The sequence below is a fragment of the Argiope bruennichi genome, chromosome X2, assembly GCF_947563725.1.
Source record: "Argiope bruennichi chromosome X2, qqArgBrue1.1, whole genome shotgun sequence".
In the NCBI taxonomy this organism is placed as follows: domain Eukaryota; kingdom Metazoa; phylum Arthropoda; class Arachnida; order Araneae; family Araneidae; genus Argiope; species Argiope bruennichi.
Genome location: NC_079163.1, coordinates 10,921,898 through 10,942,567, shown reverse-complemented (window position 1 = coordinate 10,942,567; position 20,670 = coordinate 10,921,898). Strand labels below are relative to the sequence as shown.

Below are 20,670 nucleotides of genomic sequence, written 5' to 3'. Positions count from 1 at the left end.
TTTCGGTTCCGATATTCGCATACTTTCAGATGAAAATGATAGCCCGACATAAATGCAGCCAATTCCTTAAATATTCGGAGTTTCCTTTAAATTATTTATTTTTGAGAATGCGAACCTTTTAATTTAGCTTTGTACAATCTTGTTTACCTTTTAATGTGATAAAAAGAGAGGTAGAATTCAACATAAGCGAAAACAAGCATCAATGTAATAATTTCTACATTTTATAAGAAAAAAAATAAAGAAAATAATAGAAGTGTTAGATTCAAGTGCAACAAAAGATTTTTGTTCTTGTTTGGAATCCTATTCTGTAAATAATATAGTGAATATTTTAAATTAAATTTTAAACTTACTTTTTTATTAAATTTTAAACAATATTTATAAGTTTAAAATACTAGTAAAATTATGAAAACTATGTTCTTCTCGTATTGGAAAAAAATATGGTTAGTTTGAAATAAATTGAATTATTAAATACTGGATGCCAAGAATATTATTGATTTTAGATAAACAACTAGACACATTTAATGCTTCTCAAATTCTCTTTTCTAGGCCGTGGTGCTCCTGTTTTCTAGACTTGAGATCGTAGGGTTCCTGGTTCGAAACCCAGCTCCGTGTTGGGTTGACTCTTTCTGCTGTTGTATGCGGAACCGTAGAGAGCTCGTGGTGGCCTGGTGGTAAGGTCTCGGCTTCGGAACTGGAGGGTTTCAGGTTCGAGACTTTTATTCACAGAATAGCCATCGTGTAAGCGGGTCTGGTGAACATTGAGTCCACCGGGGCCAAACGCAATCCCGCTGGTGTGGAAGCTTAGAGAGGGAGGGTACCAGCTTATGCTTCGTCCTCGTTATCTGACCACGGTTCAAAGTTACAAGGCTTTCCCCAAATAACCAAACCAAACGCGGAAACATGACGAAAGGTGTGCTGAACTAGACGTCGTCTAATCACGACTCAAAATTACCACGGTATTTCTTGAAGGAGTCCTTGAGTTATTTCAAACTGGGAGGGCGATATGAAAATATAACTAAACTGAGCATATGCTCTCAAGATTAAAAAGTAGTTAAATGGGTGCATTTGATTTGGCTTATTTTCCTGCTCCCTATGTTGAACTATTTAGTAAGAGCTGGATTTTCGAACATTTATTTTCTTTCAAAGTGTAAAATTGATCTCACTTGTATTTAATAAAAATGTAGGAGTTTTCAACCAGGGGAAAAAATCAGAATTATGATAAAAAGTTTTATTTACGAAATTTATGGATGAGATTTAAAAACAGCCAAAAATAAAGTATTTTATTTGAAAAGTTTTTTTTTAATTTTATTTTTTAAATAGTCTAAAGTGTTTACAGTTATTTGATCCTTATTTTATTATAAAAAAATACTTTATTGAAAACTGGCTTAAAAACAGTCCACGCTTTTTGTTAGATTTGTTGGCGGTTGAACGCATTCATTTTTAAAATCAAGTACTACGAAAGATTATTGAGGATAAATTTTATTTTTTAATATCACTAAGGGAATTTTTTTTTTAATTTGAAGAGTCGATAAGCACTCATAAGTGAAATATAATGAGAAAAAAAATTCTGAAGCGCTTCTAAACTTAATTAATTAATTTTGTTGTCGTAGTTAATAAATTTTATTCTTTTGAAATCTCAAATGTCAAATACATTCAGTTTATCTGTGTCCTTAAAATTAAACATATTCTAACCGCTTGAATTAAGATATTGAAATTTCACTTTTAACTCATGAGTTAGTTACACAGTGTTTATCAGGCTTTCCACTCATCACAGGATATAATTTCTGTTACTTTAACACTTTAATGTTAACCTGCAGTATCAAGTGACTGCCAAAATAAATGCTTTCTGGATTACAGATTTTATTTCATGAAAAGGAATTTATTATTGAAGAGAATGAAATAAAGTATATGTTTTATTTTCGGTATTATGTATTTGAAGATCAAAAGATAGCTGTAATATATGAGCTGTGTATAATTAATGTTTCCAAATACATTTCTGTTTCATTTGATTTTCATCATTAATCTATCATAAGCTAAATTATTTTGAACTACAGAGACAATCTATAATGCATTCATGGCTTTTGACAAATGTTTCATACAAGTGAGAATTATTGCTAAATTAAAGCGACTTTTATTTTTATGCCTTGTTCAACTTCCGCGTAAAAATCTAAAAATAAACGATATTTGAGATCGGAAGATAAATTTAAAATATTTTGCATCAACTTACACATTCTGATTTACAAAATAACAGGAATATAAAAAAGATGCAAAAATCAATAAAATGCAAAGATGGTTGTTATTTTTAGTATTAATAAAATGGTACAAAAGACAGGAGTAGAACTGAGCTGCATATTCAACTGTTTTGACTGTATTCTTCTCCATCCAAATCAGGCGTTCCTTTCATTTCGAATTCTTCATTGTCTGAGACGCTGAGAAAACAAAGAAAAGAGGATTCCTTTCTTCTGTCCATCCCTTAACAGTTACGGTTTTTCCAAAAATGCTCCCTTCTAAACCTCCTCCTAATCGATGAGGCATTGTGAACAGGATCAAAACATCCCACCTGACGCAATTAAGAACTCTATGATACGAAGAGCAGTCTCCAACTTTCATTTTGTAATTCAGATCTCACTTGTCTGTTTATTAAAAAGATAATTTTTTGAATTTTGATCCAGATTCTTAAAACGCTAAAGGTATTTCCTATTTTATTCTTTTAATTACATTTAAATTCCAATTCAATTTATTGAGATGCTTTGTGTTGTCTCATTTAAAAAAAACACAAACAGTATTTTCTTTTCAAATTATCTTTTCATTTCTATGTGTTCTTTGAAAGGAAGAAATTAAGCACTTAAGGCTTCACTTTCCTTCTGGCTAGATTTGTCAGCAGCATTGTGATTATATGATGAAATAATATTTGTACATTCATTATCATTATTAAATAATGTTCGATCAATAAAATTATATCAATTATGAACAGGATCAAAATATCCCATCTGGCGCAGTTAAAAACTTCTTGATACGAGGAGCGTTCTCCGAGTTTCATTTTGTAATTCAAATCTCACTTGTCTGTTTATTAAAAATAGAATTTTTTGAATTTTGATCCAGATTCTTAAAAGTCGAAAGGTATTTCCTGTTCAATTCTTTTAATTAGATTTAAATTCCAATTCAATTTATTAAGTTATTTTTGTGTTGTCTCATTAAAAACAACAACAACATTTTCTTTTCAAGTTATTTTTTTTTTAATTCTATGCGTTCTTTGTTATTTGAGAGGAAGAAATTGAACACTTAATGCTTCTCTTTCTTTCTGACTAGATTTGTATGTAGCATTGTGATTATTTGAAGATATAATATTTGTACATTCATAATCATTATTAAATAATATTCTATCAATATAATTATATCAATTAATAAGATTTACTGATGATAAATTTTGTTATTTTGAAATGCCAAAGTAAATATTATTCTAAATTTATAATTTGAAGTAACCTTTTCAAAAGCAGTTTAATGGAAAAATGTCTCATTTTCATGTCAAAGGGGTAATTAAAAATAATCTGAGCTAGAAAAAAATAATGTCACTAATTTTTTTATCTGGAGCATTTTACGGTTCCAAGTTGCTTGCGGTGTTTTACACAATAAAATTCTTATAGGTAAAAAATTCTTAAGAAATATTTAAATACGAATTATATCTTTATTATTAAAGTTGAAAAAATCCAGTACTTTATATCTTAAATCAATCACAGCAATTTTGTCTAAAAAGTGCAATTCTATGATAGCCGAAATTCCAAAATTTCACAAGGAAATTCAAGAAGAAGTTGAATTCAGCTTAACAGATTTTGAGAATTTCGTTTATTGAAAACGAGAAAGTTTCAATTTCTTTCAGCTAAATTGAAAACGAATTTTAATCATAGTTTACATGAAACGTCAAACAGAACATTCATTTTCATTTTCTTGATATAAGAAAATGACGATTAAATACTTTACTTAAGAACTCAATTTTCTATTCTTTTCTCAAAAGTAACAAATAGTATTCTTTAATTTCTGTATTCAAGACTATTCTACTAAAAAATATTTTTTAAATTTGTCTTGGACCAATAGTTTTTTATTTAATTCTTTTCGTGATCTTTATGCAAATATTTTGTTAAAACTTAGAAAGTCTCGATTTTAAAAAGTACGCAATATTATACTAAGGTTTAGTCATTATACTAAGGTTTTTTATTAGTAAAAGTGAGGCAATAGCTCTTTTTTCTGAGGGGGGGGGGACGAATAGCCATTGTTTTATTTGGAAAGATGAATAATATTGATATATTCTATTTTTGACAGCCAAGGCAGTTTTTCATTTTGAATTTTTGCTGATTTTTTAAATCTTTTTGCATGCTTCAAAATATTCTGTTTAAAGAGTTTCTTAAATTTATAATTTAAGTATCTTATACGCTTAATTTAAGAGAATTCCAATTTCAATAAACGAAAGTGAAAACTTTATTTAACTACCTGTTTCAAGGAGCTGTAATCTGAAACTTATAATTTTTTTGTAAATGAACGCAATGATTAAATTATTTTTAGGAAAAATATCTCATTTATTTTATTTGAAAATAGGAAATAATGATTTTCCATGTTAAAAATTAAGATAAATCTGCTCACAAAATTTTTTGACAGAATTTTCTAATGAAATTAAGAATGGAACAACAATTCACTTCCTAAGTGTCGAGGAATTTTTGGATTAATACTGAGAGAGATTGGATATGAGCAAATGAAAATAATAATAAAAAAACATGATTAACCATAGTTTTACGAATAGTTTAACGAAATTCTAACTACTACTGTTTGAAAGTAAACTCCTTTTTAAGAAATACATTTTTATTATTTTACATTAACGAAATTTACTTACTGCGAAATTTTTATTATTGAATTTCGAAAGTAAACGCTTTTTTAAATAATGAATTTTAATTTTATCAATTTACTTGGAGATAACAATTGAATACTTTCGATATTTAATAACAAAAAATATTCTCCTTTGAAAACATTTTTTTTCTAAAGAAGAATGGTGATCGAATTTTTTCAGCAAAATTTAGCCTGGAGTAATGATTTGTTTCTTGGGTTTAAAATACTCTTTTGATTTAAACTGAGATAAATGTCAATCGCTTATGAATTGTAAGCAAAAGTTTAACAATCGTTCTCTATGAAACACTAAACGAAAATGTTAGGCATTCGTTTTTGAGAGTAAATTCTTTTTAGAAGGACGATTTTTCCTTTCTTTACTTCAAAGCAACAATTAGCTCTAATTATTTTGTATCTTTGATAGCCAAGAATATTTTATTCCTAGAAAGGCTTACAAAGCAAAAATGGCAACAAAAGTTTTAGTGAAATTCACCAGGCATAGTTTTATTTCGTTTCTAGGTTTCACATATTCTGTTTACTGAAATTGAAAGAAATGTTGATCTTTGCTTGTTCGAAATGTAAAGAAAGTTTAATTATCATTTTTATATTAAATGCAATATTAAACAAAATTTTAATCATTGGTTTTTGAAAGTAAAGTCTCGTTTTTAAATGCAATTTCCTTGTCTTACTTGAAAATAACAACCGATTGTTTTCTATCTATAAAGTGAAGGAGATCCTGTTTTCGAAATATCTTTTCAAAACAAGAATAGCAACAAAATTTTTTGTTCTTGTCTTTGTTTGTTCGAAATGTAAACGAAAATATAATTATCATTTTTATGTAATATTAAATAAAATTTTAATCTTTGGTTTTTGAAAGTAAAGTCTCGTTTTTAAATGATATTTCCTTGCTTTACTTGAAAATAACAAGCGATTGTTTTCTATTTGTAAAGTCAAGGAGATCCTGCTTTGGAAACATCCTTTCAAAACAAGAATAGCGACCAAATTTTCTAGTGAAATTCACTAGGCAGTAATAATTCGTTTCCACGGTTTCAAGCATTCCGTTTGTTGAAATCGAGTGAGGCTCGTAACAAATCTCGTCCACGAAACGACCCGCCGTCATTTAAGATCAATTGCTTCGCTTCGCACTCTCTCGGAAGGGATAATCGGTTTTCTATCGAAGGGAGGCCTTTAAATCCTTGGAATTATTGTTTGAAAACAACGCATTTCTTTTACAACAAAATTTCTTTAACCCAGATTATATCTAATTTATAAAGAGATGTAGTAGATGGCGAAAGCTGAAGAAACAGCATGGGGAAAAGGAGGAAGGAAGAAAGGAAGGGAAAAAAAGGTTTTCAGATGAATATATCGAAGAAGGTTGGTAGGTTTCTTATTTTATTTTTTCTTGAAAAAGTGGATCGGATAAAGTAGAGGCGGCAGAGGAGAGCATCGTATCGCCTGTAAACAGAGGTGACGATACATATCGATTTATTAATGATGACTTACGTCCTGACGAATGAAATTTATGTTGCTTCTGAGAGCTCGTCGATTGAGAGGCAAGGGAGGTCTGAAATTGTTGCCCAGGGGTGCTTTAGGATTGCGTTCGTCACCTTGCATCAACTTCCGCAGGATGTAAAGCTGCAAGAAAAAGATATCAAAAGTTAAGGAAAAAGTTTTGACTTTGAATATAAAAAGCATAGACTTATTCGCAAAGCTTATAAAAAATCAATTTCTTTATCTAAGATTTGAAAGACACATACGACTCGGTTTATCCTCAGCTAGAAATTGGATTATTATTTGGATGTTATATTACAAAAACAAGAAAACAAATGAAAATATTGCAGTACAGTGTTTATAACAATGATATAGTATGAAAAACAATGGAAGAACCAAGCTATTAATATTTTTTAAGAGTGACTGCCTACATTCAATATTCGTTAAAAGCATTAGCATTAAAAATCTTCTGTAATTTTATTGTTTTTTAAAAAAGGATCTCAATTAAATAAAATTTTATTCAATTTTATTCCTATAATAGGACGCGAAATCAGAAGAAAAGAACAATTTCCTGTACGATGAGTTTACTTTACTAATTTGTACTTTAATTTATTACAAGACACAAGAAACCATCATTCATTATTATAATATATATTTTAATATTTGCAATAAATGAGGAATTTTAATAAATAGGTTTCATACTGAATACATTAGAACTTATAACGTTTCGTTTATTTTTGAAAATATATCAAATTTCTTTTATCATTCAAGAATTACATAATTAAGAATGTTTGTCTCACTTCTTTAAATTGAAGCAAAAATATGCTGAAAGGCTCTTAATCATTTTCGATTATTTGTTCATCGAAAAAAGGTAATTTTAAGATGAAATGAAAGGTGTTAATCGGAGCATTTTTTGCTTTGCCAACATGTTATTTGAAAACTGAAAAAACTTTAGTCAGTGAATGTATTCAAAGTTCGATAAATAGTCTTAAAAAGACCTTCCCAAAACATATTTAACAAAATATAATTGCTATCAAAATTATATTTTGAATGGTATTATTAATAAATTAAAACATTATCCAACGATTTTGCTTCTGGAAGCCTGTTTCGATAAATCAAGCGTCGCCTATATTTAAATAATGTTCATCAAGTTACAACATAAATATATACTATAAATACTGCAAGTAGAGTTATACTCAATGGATAGATAAAAGATTTAAAAAAAATTATAGCATTTTGGCAACGATATTGTTTTATTTGAAAATTGCTTCCTAAATCGTGAATAACAGTCATCGTGATTTTAATCAGTTTACTCCATAGAAATATTTCCATATCGACCTCATGATTATTTTCGAGTAATCTATACTTATAATAAAGCTCAGTGTGTGTCGGCGCTCTACAGGCCAGACCGTTCTACCTACAGCTACCAAATTTGGCACATGCATACCTTGGAGGTCGGAAATGTGCAGCCGGGGTCTCTTTGTTTTGAATTTTTAATTAGAATTTTAATTATTAATTAAAAACTAACTTTCCCGCCAAAAAATCTTTTCATTTTCCGCCGTCAAATGAGTACGGCTTCAGTTTTTTTCCCACGCTAAAGAGGTTAGACTTAAGAAATTTTCGGCCGATTATTTCAAACGATTCTGTTTATTTTCTTAATGTTTGATGCATTTAAAATTAAACATTGTTAATTAATCGATCTTTCAGATTCATTCTGAAGTAGTTTTGAATTAAAATAAAACAGAATAAAAGAAATTAAAAAAAAAATTCTAATCTGCAGAGCGTTACCGCAACTGGCATAGAAAATTCCCCCATTTGTATTACCATAATTGGCGTTGAAAATTCACGCACGCGCATTGTGTTCTGATTGTTGACAACTCTATTTTCAACGGATACGGACTTGGTTTTGAAGGCTTAACGTGTTTCCGACTGATTAATTCAAACGATTCTGTTTATTTTCTTAGAGTTTCATGCATTTAAAACTAAACATTTTTAATTAATTGATCTGTTCATGATGAATCTGAGAAAATTTTGTGGAAAATTTCTTGAGATATTACATAAATTAAGAAAGATATTCTTTAGTGCCCATGAGGTTTAAATACTCAGAGACTCTGTTTTCAGTACTCATATTAAAAAAAAAATGCTTCGTTTCAGTAAAAAATTTTTTTTCTTATATTAATTGCAATTTAACCATTTCCACTTTAATTTAAAGCATAAATTCTACGGGAGCTAACAGAAAATTAGAGAGATACATATTACGTTATGACTGAAGGTCTTTATAATATTATGAATGAATTATATGACCATCAAAATTTGAAGCTTTAAAATATTTTGATGAAGAAGCTATTAAAATAAGAGTTACATAAAATATTTAATTATTAAAATTTCAACGAGCATTAAGATTTACGAAGGCGGCTAGTATTTTATATAATTTCATTTCCATCTTTGGACCCACTTTCGAAACACATTCTATTTAAAAATATTTCGGAAATTTTTATCTTAACATCTCATAGATTTTTCCAAGTTAGGGGTGCTCTTTAAGATTATCATTCATCCTATTTCATGAAGGCTTTCGAAGTCAACCCCATATTTCTAAAAGGTATTATATTATCTAAGATTCACAAAGTGCGAATAATTTTATAATATTTTCTATATTCAAAAGAGTTGGTGCTAATGTATATATACATATCAGGATCGTGCATATGCAGTACAATGATTATGATACAATATATATATATATATATATATATATATATATATATATATATATTATTTAAAATATTTATTTAATTTAAAAGTGATAATAAAGATAATAATAGGGATAAATTATTTATGTTAATTATTATTTTTTGTATAAAAGTTAAAAGCAAATTTGAATAATAAATAAAAGACATGGAAAAAGCAAAACAAAACAAGTGAAGTAAACTGAAAAAAAGTTATAAACCAGAAAAATTTGCTTATGATTTTTTTTTTATTAAATACAACTTCATTCAAATAATATGATTATAAAAAGTAAACAAAGAAATCTACGTTATAGAGTAAGGATTTTGCAACTTTAACTTTTTGTAACCTTAAAAGTTTGGTAACCTGTAAGCTATGGAACACAGATTTTGTGTCTGCTCAAGAATATTCAAATGATAAAAGGGGACGAATGAAAAATTTGGAAGCATGCAATGGTGTCGTCATAAATTAATAATCTGTTCCCACAGTAGTTAAAAATTATCTCATTTTTTATTGAATAAAATTTTTACTTATAATTATTACTTCTAAATTATAATCTTGTCAATATTATTTATTAAACAGAAATTTTTTTATTGATCTATGTTTTATTGAGATATCTGAGCATTAATAAGCAGAAACACTAAAAACATTTATATAACCTCTGATTTTCGATTTAGGATGTTTTGTTCAACTGATGCGTATTTCTTTTAACTGACAAAATAACTTGGAGACTATCATAAAAGAATAGCCTATTTCCACATTATCTAATAATTCTGTGAGCAGTTTTATTTGATGAAAGGAAGATCAAGAAGAGGCTCCTGTTTTTGTTAAAAGGAAACTTTGCTACAAGAAATCTAATTTAGCATAGACCATACAGAATTTCAAGCGCAAAAAATTTCATTTGTGACATCCAAAATGATTTAATTTTTTTTCATTGCTGCTCAATGGTAATAACACTAAAAAAATATGTTGAGCGTAGAAAATAGAGTTACTTTATCAACCGAAAAATTCATTTGCCTTCATCTAGACTCAAAAAGAGATTTTTCGAAATATTTTTTACCCATGGAAGGGGAAAAAAAATATTGCTGTCATTCACATGAAGTTCTGAGCGGGAAAATCTCATTAAATTTTTATTTTTGAAAAGAAGAAAAACTCTATCTACCTTCTTTGTGTAATAATCGAAAAGAGATTGTTGTTAGAGTCAGTATTTTCTTTAATTACAAGAAAGTGACATGGAGAGTTAGAATCATAATTAAGTTTTCGTTCCTCCTCCAACTGGATGGTCTTTGTCTCAGTGTGGAAAGGCTCTTAGTCTTTCTAGTGGAACACAGATCACGGAGAATCTGTTTGGATTTTTTTCCCATAAGTAGTATTATCTTTGGGTGTGTTTCAGCGAAATCTTTTTTTCTACGTAACAACTCTTTTGAAGCCATTTCTAGCAGTTTCCAGGAAATAGCTAAGAGGCATGTTATTGAGCTTCATTTTATTAATCAGAGTTGAAATATAGTACCTGGACAGGTGCATGTTATAAGGAAGCAAATAGCTGAAAAAGAGATTTGGGATGGAAATATTGAAATACGAAATAAGAGTTCAGCATCAGGAAATAGGAAACAATGACAAAATTTGAGCCGTCACATCTTTTTTTATTCAATTAGGTTAACGCACAGAATAGTTTATTGTAAATTTCAAAGCAGACTTTGTAAGGTGTCAATTCCCTCATTTTTCTCCCATTTGCTATTTTAAAGCATAATATTTTTTTCCACATGTTTTTATTCTAATAAATAATTGTAATAATTCAATCATTTAAAATTACTTCTATGCTTATTAACAATATCTCTTAAGACTATTGTCTGTTATTTCACTATTATATGAGGTATTAGTTGTGATGTATGAGAGAAAGGTAAATTATTGCAACAATGTAATAGTAAAAATGAGCTTTTAAAGAGAAGTAATATGCTTGCTGCAGTTGAGATAAAATTAATTAGTTCTGTAAATTATTCCGAATTTATGCAGTGTTCTGCTTTTCACACATGCACACATACAAAATGATGTGCATTTATAAGTAAAACTCAATCAAATAAGCTTGTTGGAATACTCTTACTAACTCTAACTAACTTACAAACTCTGGCTAACATATGAAATTAGAAGCTTAAAATGTAGCACCAATGTGATTATCTAAATAAGCACGGCAAGAGAGGAAAAATCATACTTAACTTTTCTGCAATATTCGATAAAACAGAAATTTTAGAATAATCAGAGTTACTGCTCAGAGTTTTGAAGGTATTACAAATGCATCGTTATTTTGTTATAAAAAGATTTTTTAGAAAAATATATTTTTATATTTTATATTTTATAATATAAGCAAAGCGAAAAGAAATTGCGATTCTGTGATAGTTCTTTATAGAAACCAGAGTATGTTTTTCACTTTTCATGCGTGGCATCATTGTTTTTCATTATTCATTTAAAATGTTTTGAAGCAACACATTTATTTCTTCAAAATCTATAAATTTTCTTATGTAATCTCCCACCTCAATCAGAGCAAAGAGGTAAACACTTTTAGTACTTTTATAGTGCTACTTCCAAAAATTTTTTTAATGAAAACGGAGGAGTGATAGTTAGTGATAAGACGGACTCCTTTTAATAACTAAATGAATACCGCAGAAAATGATATATCTTAAAATTTTTTTATATTAAATTCCTTCCCACATAAATTTTCTTTCTTAATACTCTTTTTGTATTTTTTAAGCCCATGAAAAAGTAACATACTAAAGCATGCATGAAATAATTTTACAAATCCCTCAGAGGAATTGTTGAAAAACAACTAAATTTTAAGCCTTTCAGCGCTGATGATGAACTTTTTTTGAGGAAATATAAAATCAAACTCTATTCTACTTAAGAATATTTCGTTAAGTTTAGTTTAGTTATATTGATGTCCTGTTTTAAAGCAGCTCTAGGACTTCCAATGACAGGATAGTGATTTACCGTAGGGTAATCTACGACGTTTCATCTAAACTTGAAATTCTCCAATCAAATAAAGTGTATTAAAAATGAAAAGTCTTTCTTTGGTTAGATACCTGATATTAATTTCAATCATATTTTGTAAATTTCAGTCATAATTTATAAATAAGTATATTCTTTCTCATATATATTTATGTTTGTAGGTGAATTCTGAAACTTATGAGAAAGCTATTTTAACTGACTCTAACTAATATCACTGACATGATAGAATTTCGTAGTTACGTAATTTATGACATACCTTCAGAATTCTATAATGATTACCTGACTCTATTTACCCTGCGTACGATCATCAGGAAATACCCCATTTAGTTGTAGACGGCAGGATGTCAACTATTCTGAAATAAACTGCTTCTGACTGACATTCTGTAATGAATTTTACTTTATTCTCCATAATATTCCAGAGAAATTTTCCTATCCTTGACAACAATTGCTCATTAAAATTTTTATGTGATTAAGATCAATAATTAATTAATGTGTTATGTAACACGATTACTTTTTCAAATTACATGATTTGGTTACTTTTTGAGCTGGGCAGTAATGCTTTTATTAGATTTTTAAAATGATTAATTATGTTAGAATATTTAAAATAATTAAATTAGATTGGAACCTTAAAATGATCTGGCAATCTGTAACATGATTCCATCGGTAGATAAGCATACTGAAATACAGCGATTTAAAGGAGTACTCCTTAGGATTGCTTTTGCACAGAATGATAGATATGCACGAGACATCTTTACTTTAAATGATGGTAAAAATGGAGGCAATCCATATCAATTTGATTTTGAAATCCGTTATGCATACTACTACAGAATTTTTTTTGGAATGTTTGATTGTATTATTTGGGTTAAAATTCGTTATAGGTAACGAATAATTAGTTTGAAAAAGTGCAAGTCAGAGTATCTTGGAAACAAAATTTCATTGTAAGAATTAGTTGAAATACGTACACGCGATTTTTCACAAGAAGTAGAGGTTTTTCTCTTAGATGCAAGTTGGAGTTAGAGATATCATAAGTAATACCATTCTATCAATAGAATCTCCCTTTCCTTGAATGCTAACTCTGAGAGGTCTCTAATCACCACTCGAGTGATGAACATATAAATTGCTTGCGGGAGAAGGTAAGATTAGACAATCCCACGGGCAGTCGAAAGAACTGAAATCTTTTTTTAAAATGATTTAAAAGAGAAAAGAATTCCTGAAAAATTACCCCACCTGGCATTATGGGCCGCGATGACCTTGTGGTAAGGTCACGGCTTCGGAACCGGAGGGTTTCAGATTCGAGACCCAGTTCCGCCGAAGAACCGTCGTGTAAGCGGGTCTGGTGCAGGTTAAATCCGCCGGAGCCAAATGTCCTCCCCCTTCTGTGGTGTGGAAGTTTCTAGATGGGGGTACCAGCTCAGGTATCTTTCTCGTCATCTGAGCGAAGTTCAAATTTACTATGTCCGTCCCAAACTACTATAATGCTACTTTAAAGCGGAACGTTAATATAGCCAAACAAAATTAACCACCTGACATTATGACCATCAGATTTATATGGATAACTGATCACCCCAGTAATAAGGGTTCTGTAATCTGTATATTATGAGTGGCCCATATACAAGCCGCATTTTACGGAGACACTTCCAACATTGGTGATAGGCTGGTAAGCAGGAAATATCACTTTTGTTGTACACCCAGGGGTAACAAGAACCGACTTGCTGAGTCGCACTGCTTTTAGTTTCGAAACTTGAGACACCTCATGGAGGTAATGGGTATAATGCATAGAAAAGAAAAGAAGAAAACACTTACTGCTTTCTTCATCAAAATTTCAGTTTTGTGAGAATATTGGATAGATCTTCCAGCTTGTAATTTAATAGTTAAGAACTCACTATTTCATTACATGATAAGAGTACATTCGAAGGAAGAAATTCAAAATAGTGTTTTACTGAAAATTAAGTTATAAATTGGTCGCATTTGCTATTTAATAATTTTCTGATATTCCACCTTAATAATTTGCAATAAATTGATAATACATTATTTTTCACGAAATCGAACAATGTGTAAAGAGAGAGAGAGAGAAATTTAAAATGTATATAAATCTATTACTTATTTTTTTAAATGCAATAAAATAGTTCAGGCACCGATTTATTATTTTCCTCATCACAATTGCAGAGGGGGAAAAACAGAAATTTAAGATATGGCTTTAATTAAGAAAAAAAAAATTAACAATGCCTCTTATCTTACAAGAAAACCGTGAGAAGTATTTTGAATACAATTTTATTGATAGAAATTCATAAATGCCTCAAATAATTAAACTTTGAGATGATTTCCAAGTATTCCACAAATACCGCTCAGTATTCAGTATTCAAATCAAAGTTTTTAGAAGTTTCAGTAAAAAATTATAAATCATATGAATGAACATGTAGTCACTGGAATAAGTTGTCTAACAAATCATGCAATATAAGTCATTAGATCTCAAGTATTATTTACATTTAATTAATTATATATGCAGTATCTAGTTTAGCTCTTCAATGTAAAACTTTTATAGTGAATAAAAAAAATTAAGTTAATATTTATCATTTCGCTATTATTCTAACTGAGAAACAGACAAACCGAAGACTGATATCTTTTATCATTTTTATAAATCTATTTCGTTAAACCCGGAATTTTTTTTATTGATGATTAACATTTAACATGCATATGCACACATATGAATTTTTTAAAAATTAAGACGGCGGAGATGAATCTATAACGACGGCTTAAATTTTAAACGAACAAAACTCAACAAAAATATTTAGTTCTGAAGATATTCAACTGCATTGTCATAATTAATAATACGACTGTTTTCATTCGCAGCTTATGAGTGGAGACAGCACATGCGCACAGGGATTTCAATCCACGCACTGCTTAGTATTTAGGATGGTAATCTTAGCTAAAATCTCGGTTGGCAGTCATCATCATCAGGTTTAAAGCGGAACTTGGACAGTTTATGGATTGAGCCGGATAGGGTTGTTCATAACCCTTAATGTCTATCCACGCACCCACACACTGTAATATTAGCGTACTTAAACACCAAACATTCCACATTTGTACGCATGGGAATGAAACAGTCTTACACAATGTTCCGAGGCCTTCTATATACATTCCGGCGAATTGGTTTCGAAGGGAACTTATCTTGTGTAATAGCACAACACAATAGGCCAAGGATTCATTAATATTCCATACTTCGACGGAGTATTTAGAGCTCACTCAATCCATGAAGATGGGGATAGAAATCGAGCAGAATCTTTCGGCACAATTATTTGTTCAGTTAAATAAGGGGTTGCATCAGTAATGAAGTGTAGCTTCTGCTTAATATGCATCATTATTGAATAAGGACAGTTCGAATTTCCTTTCAAACTTTATCAGTCGCAATTCTGTTCAACTAGTCTTTTAACATCTCGAGTCAAATATTAGACAAAACGCACTTCAACGGAGAAGAAATATTGCGCTGATTCTGTTAGCAGATAGGATTTGCTGTAGGATTTAAGAAAATCGAAAATCGAGAAGAATGTATAAATTTGCTTCGATAAGAGAATTGTTCAGAAGAATCTCTGTTTTTATATATATTACAAAGTATATTTTCTTACTCTCAAAGATATATTTCAAACTCAAATATGGAATCACATGACAAGCTAAAAATTTATTTAACCTACTGAATTGTAATATTATATACAGTATAAGCTTTATAAGCGAATAAAATATCTAAAAATCATTTTTAATAATATATAAAAATCATTTTTAATTTTCTATTTAGGAAAATTTTTTGTAGATTTGATTAAAAATTTAACAGACAATGCATTCTTAATAATAATAATAATACTTGAATTCGTAATAAATTTTGAAAAAATAAATTATTTACTCTTCATTTACGAAAGTATTTCATCCTTTAAGAAGAAAGAAGCTTGTTTTTATAAATATAGTTTTAGTTACAAAAAATGTATTTATATTTCTTTTCTGAGTTCATTCCTTTCATTTCTGAGTTACCTCTATTAATTTTAAACTAATTTTGGTAGAATATTGGATAAATGATATACAGCACATATTTCCTTAATATTTATACACGTTACGAAATCTTAATGGGTAAAATTATAATTTGAAATTACCCCTTGAGCTACGAATTTACTTAACTTCCTAATTCGATGACACATCCTATTTGGGACATTTATTACTATTTAAATTTCTTTAAGGGCAGTTGCGATAGTGAAGCGTTTTTAATTGATTTTTTTAAAAATTTAAATTACTTAATACTTCCACTTGATTGCAGATTAAAAAATAAAAATTAAATAATTCGATGCGCGAGCCAGACTCGCCATTGTTTACGATGTGGTTAATATACCTGTATTCTAATTAAGATCAAAGTATCAATAACTTTACTATTAAATTATTAAAATGTATGATATAAAAATTACAACATAAAAATACCTGATTAAAAATAAATTTTTACCGACTGTTGCATATTATTAAAAAAAAGAGTGCTAATTATCCTAAATTTCATTTGAAATTCTTCTGTTATAACAGAGGAAAAATCAATGTTTTGTAATGTTCTTGGTTTCTGTCTGTCGTAAAACCACTTGGTTAAAGTATAAACAATTTTCGTACAACTGATGTAGTCAATTGATCGAAATACCTGGTACGACTAGCAGAGTTTAAAAGACTTTATACCCAAGTTCTTAATTTAACAAAGTAATTTAAATTTTAATTAATTTTTAATTTAAAGAATAATATTCTTGTTAAAATCTGCATGGAGTAGTTCAGACTCGATGGAAGAATATTTGTGCAATTTTTTCTGTCATGAATTTAATTAATTTAATTTAATGTTTAATGTTTTAATGTCTGTTTAATTATGGATTAAGGTAATTTTGAGATGCATGTTCCAGTTTATACAAAATGAGTTCATCATATTAGATATTAGTTTGATTGAAACACAATGATTGAAGCATTAGTTTTCTCCAGAAGACCTTAGATCAGGTTACATTTAATTTCTGAGTTTTTATATTACATAATGAAAATAACTATTATTTAATAATTTTACTATTGACTTATCTGTTAATGTTAGACATCAGCCTTAACTGAAACGCAATGACTAATACATTAGTTTTCACCAGAAAACATTATAACAGGTGACATGTAATTACTCAGTTTTTATATTACGTAATGAAAGTAACTATTATTTAATAGCTTTACTTCCATTTTATTTTAATATTTTGTCTATAATTTCTATATACTATAAATATATTATTCTATATAATATAATACTAGAATATATTCTATATTCTATAATTTCTATATATTTCTTTCTACTATAAAAATTATTTGTCGCAAAAGAAATATTTCGAATTTATAGAAACAATAGCAAAAATATGACTTAAAGAGACATTTTCCAAGAGTAGCAAAAGACAGACTTTTTAAAAACTTGCCTTTTTAAAATGAAAATATAGCGAACCATTAAATATAAAACATTTTACTCACTCTTAATATAAAATGCTTTAACAAAATTTACTTAAAGCAAATTAATAGGCTAAATATTTATATTATGGTGTGGTCATAGGTTCGAAATTAAAACTGTATATAACTTTTGGGAAGATTTTATTTTTCTCTAGTATTTTTGAAGAAATTTTAGTATTATTTTTCAGAATCCCTCAAAAATAATTATTGATACGGAATGATGTAACTGGAATTATTTTTCAGAAGCCCGTAAAAATAATTATTGTCACAGAATGATGTAGCTAGAATTATTTTTCAGAAGCCCGCAAAAATAATTATTGTCACAGAATGATATAGCTAGAATTATTTTTCAGAATCCCTCAAAAATAATTATTGTTACGGAATGATGTAACTAGAGTTATTTTTTAGAAGCCCGCAAAAATAATTATTATTACGGATGTAATTAGAATTATTTTTGAGATCTTCTGAAACCTGCGATTTGTCTTTGCTAATTGCCTTCCTTCGTTTATTTGGCTAGTAACATGGAAAAGAAATGTATTACAAGTGGTGACATTACGACAGTTGGGCATTGTCTAAAAAGTGTCTCCTGCTTATGTAGTTAATCAAACATCATCGGTGAAAAGTGTTATAGTTTTTGTGAGAAAATGAAACGAATTCGTAGTTTAGTTCTCCGAATAATATGAATAATGTAAGAAACGAGAGCTGTATTTTCTATTCGAAGAAGGATGCTAATGTGTTTCTAGAAATCTTTTGAAATCTACCCACACATAGCTAAAAAAGCTTTTTGCAAAGTTTTGAACCCGTTCCTGGAAAATCTCACTTCAAACGAAAAAAGAATATTTCTGGGTATATCATAATGGATACAGAATGATTCGAAAAGTATGCTATCTCAAAATAACATTTGAGACACTATTTTCTTTTTTTTGCTACAGGTTCCATTGAGTGATGCTTTTTAGAATTTTTTTAAAAGAATATTATCTATCATCAATGCGAACGTTGTCGTAACAAAATAAAATATAAAATTTAAGGGGATAAAAGTATTCTAAAGTATTTTGCACTAAAGAATTTGACCCCTCTTTTCTTCTTTAAATCGATGACCTCTATTGATGCTGTTTCGAAATACGTATTTACGAGTCTAAGTTTTGGCTAAGCATTATTAAGGAAAACTAACTAATACCTCCAAGAAAAACTCCTTGAACGTCCTATAATAATAATCGTATTTAGTAAATGCCGTGAAACATAGATGTCGCTCTTCTCTTAAATGAAACTCCTCCGTCTCGTCCGTGGATTTGAATAACGGGATAGCAATACCGCAAAACCGCTAGAATAATATAATCCGTTAAATCATTAGTTAATTATTAGGAAATCTGAGAATGAGGTTAATTTGGCAATTCTAGGTTATGTTTAAATTGATTCTAGTTTCTGATAAAATGGCTGCTGCGTTATATGCATTCAATGCGAAAGTAACTGAAATTTTATTCTTGAACAAGAAAATAATGTAATAACAACAACAAAAAAATGTAACGAAAACAACCGAATGTTCTGAAGGTGAAATTCAAACCCGAAATTTTGAATAATAATAGATACGATACCTCATTATGCAAAGAAATTTGCCATATTTTATACGTAATAAAAGGTAAATTAATATACCATTCTTAGAATGAATATCTTAAGAAATGTTAACTTGCGTACATTTAAGTTTTGGAAAAATTCTCGCTTTTTTTTTTACAATCATTATTTTTCACAAAGCGTGGCGAAAGAGTTCATACTCGGTCAAAACTGCAAATAATTGCTCATTTGCTGTTTCAGACTCAGGTTATTTTTTTAAGAGAGTTTTGATATTATAATAAAATAACTAAAGGTTTTTTCCGCTAACCATTTTTTAAAATTAAAAAAAAAGCTCATATCTTGAAATTTGGTTTTTGTCACACTTTAAAGCTTTCTTCCTATTTATCTTAACTTAATTTACTTATTATCACCTATTAATTTTAATGTTAAGTGATCGACTCGGACGTATCAATAAAGCAATTCAATTAATATTTTAGTATATATCTGAAAGTTATTTTCTTTTTCCTTATCCTAATTTGAAATACTTGAACTAGAATTTTAGTACACTTGTTCTGAAAAACAGTGTTACATATTTGTTAAAATAAAATTTTTGAGGAAATTTGAAATTATTTTAAATTCAGAATGTTTATCTTGGTAGTATTAGTTGCTATAAATCAAAACTTATAATGATTTTGCAAAGAGTATTTTAGATTTATCTTTGTTTGAAATGCAAAAGCATTTCCGGCGATAATCTGAAGTTAAAATGACACTTCATTATTTCAGATTTAACTAATGAAATTTTTCTTTTTCATTCTACTACAGTTATAGAAAATTTAGAAAATAAAATATTTTTTAATATAAAATAACAATCTCTGTTTCTTGTATTTTTATTCATCTGTGTTTTGTCGTAGAAGTTAATTTCGAATTTGCTATTAACATGATATTATTATTATTGTCGTCATCAGTTTTCTCTATGTTATTTTCAAATGCAATCGTGAAATTCTTTCGGATGTGAGGCTGATGATTTTCGAAAAGGAAAAAGAAATCGTTTAAGAAAAGAACTTTCATTAATAATTAATGAAATTTTTTATTTCGAAAATCTTTTTCCACTCGTCTTGTTTCGTACATAATTTGAAATTTTAATTAACATAAAATATTTAGTATTAAGATAAAAATAAACTGTTGGACTTTTATTCGAAATGAAACAATATGTTCATTACAATAAGTTATCATTTCAATAACATTAAATATTGAAATACGATTTTAGACTTAATGAAATCCGGAATGATCTTTCAGAATGTTAGTACCAAATACATTTTCATGTGATGAGATAAATTTTTGGCCCTTAACATATTAGAAATGAAGAGAAGTGAATTCTACAATTGATTCGAACCTTCACATTACCAGTGGATATTAAAAATTGTTAGATGCTTTTATAATGTCACATTTTATAATCACAATTTATATCAACATAATTTGCCATTTGTATTATCCGTTTAATTTTTTTTTAGCTATCACATTCATTTCATTTATTTTGGCCAATAATAGTAGTAACCC

General features: G+C 28.5%; 1 protein-coding gene across 1 annotated transcript in view; it reads right to left on the bottom strand.

Annotated features, from left to right (window-relative positions):
• Positions 1 to 20,670, bottom strand: part of LOC129960585 (carbonic anhydrase-related protein 10-like) — a 763,831-nt gene that overhangs the window by 6,693 nt on the left and 736,468 nt on the right. Inside the window, exon 8 of the mRNA XM_056074079.1 lies at positions 6,376 to 6,507. Within this exon, the coding sequence (XP_055930054.1) occupies positions 6,376 to 6,507 (132 nt within the window). The remainder of the gene's footprint in view (positions 1 to 6,375; positions 6,508 to 20,670) is intronic.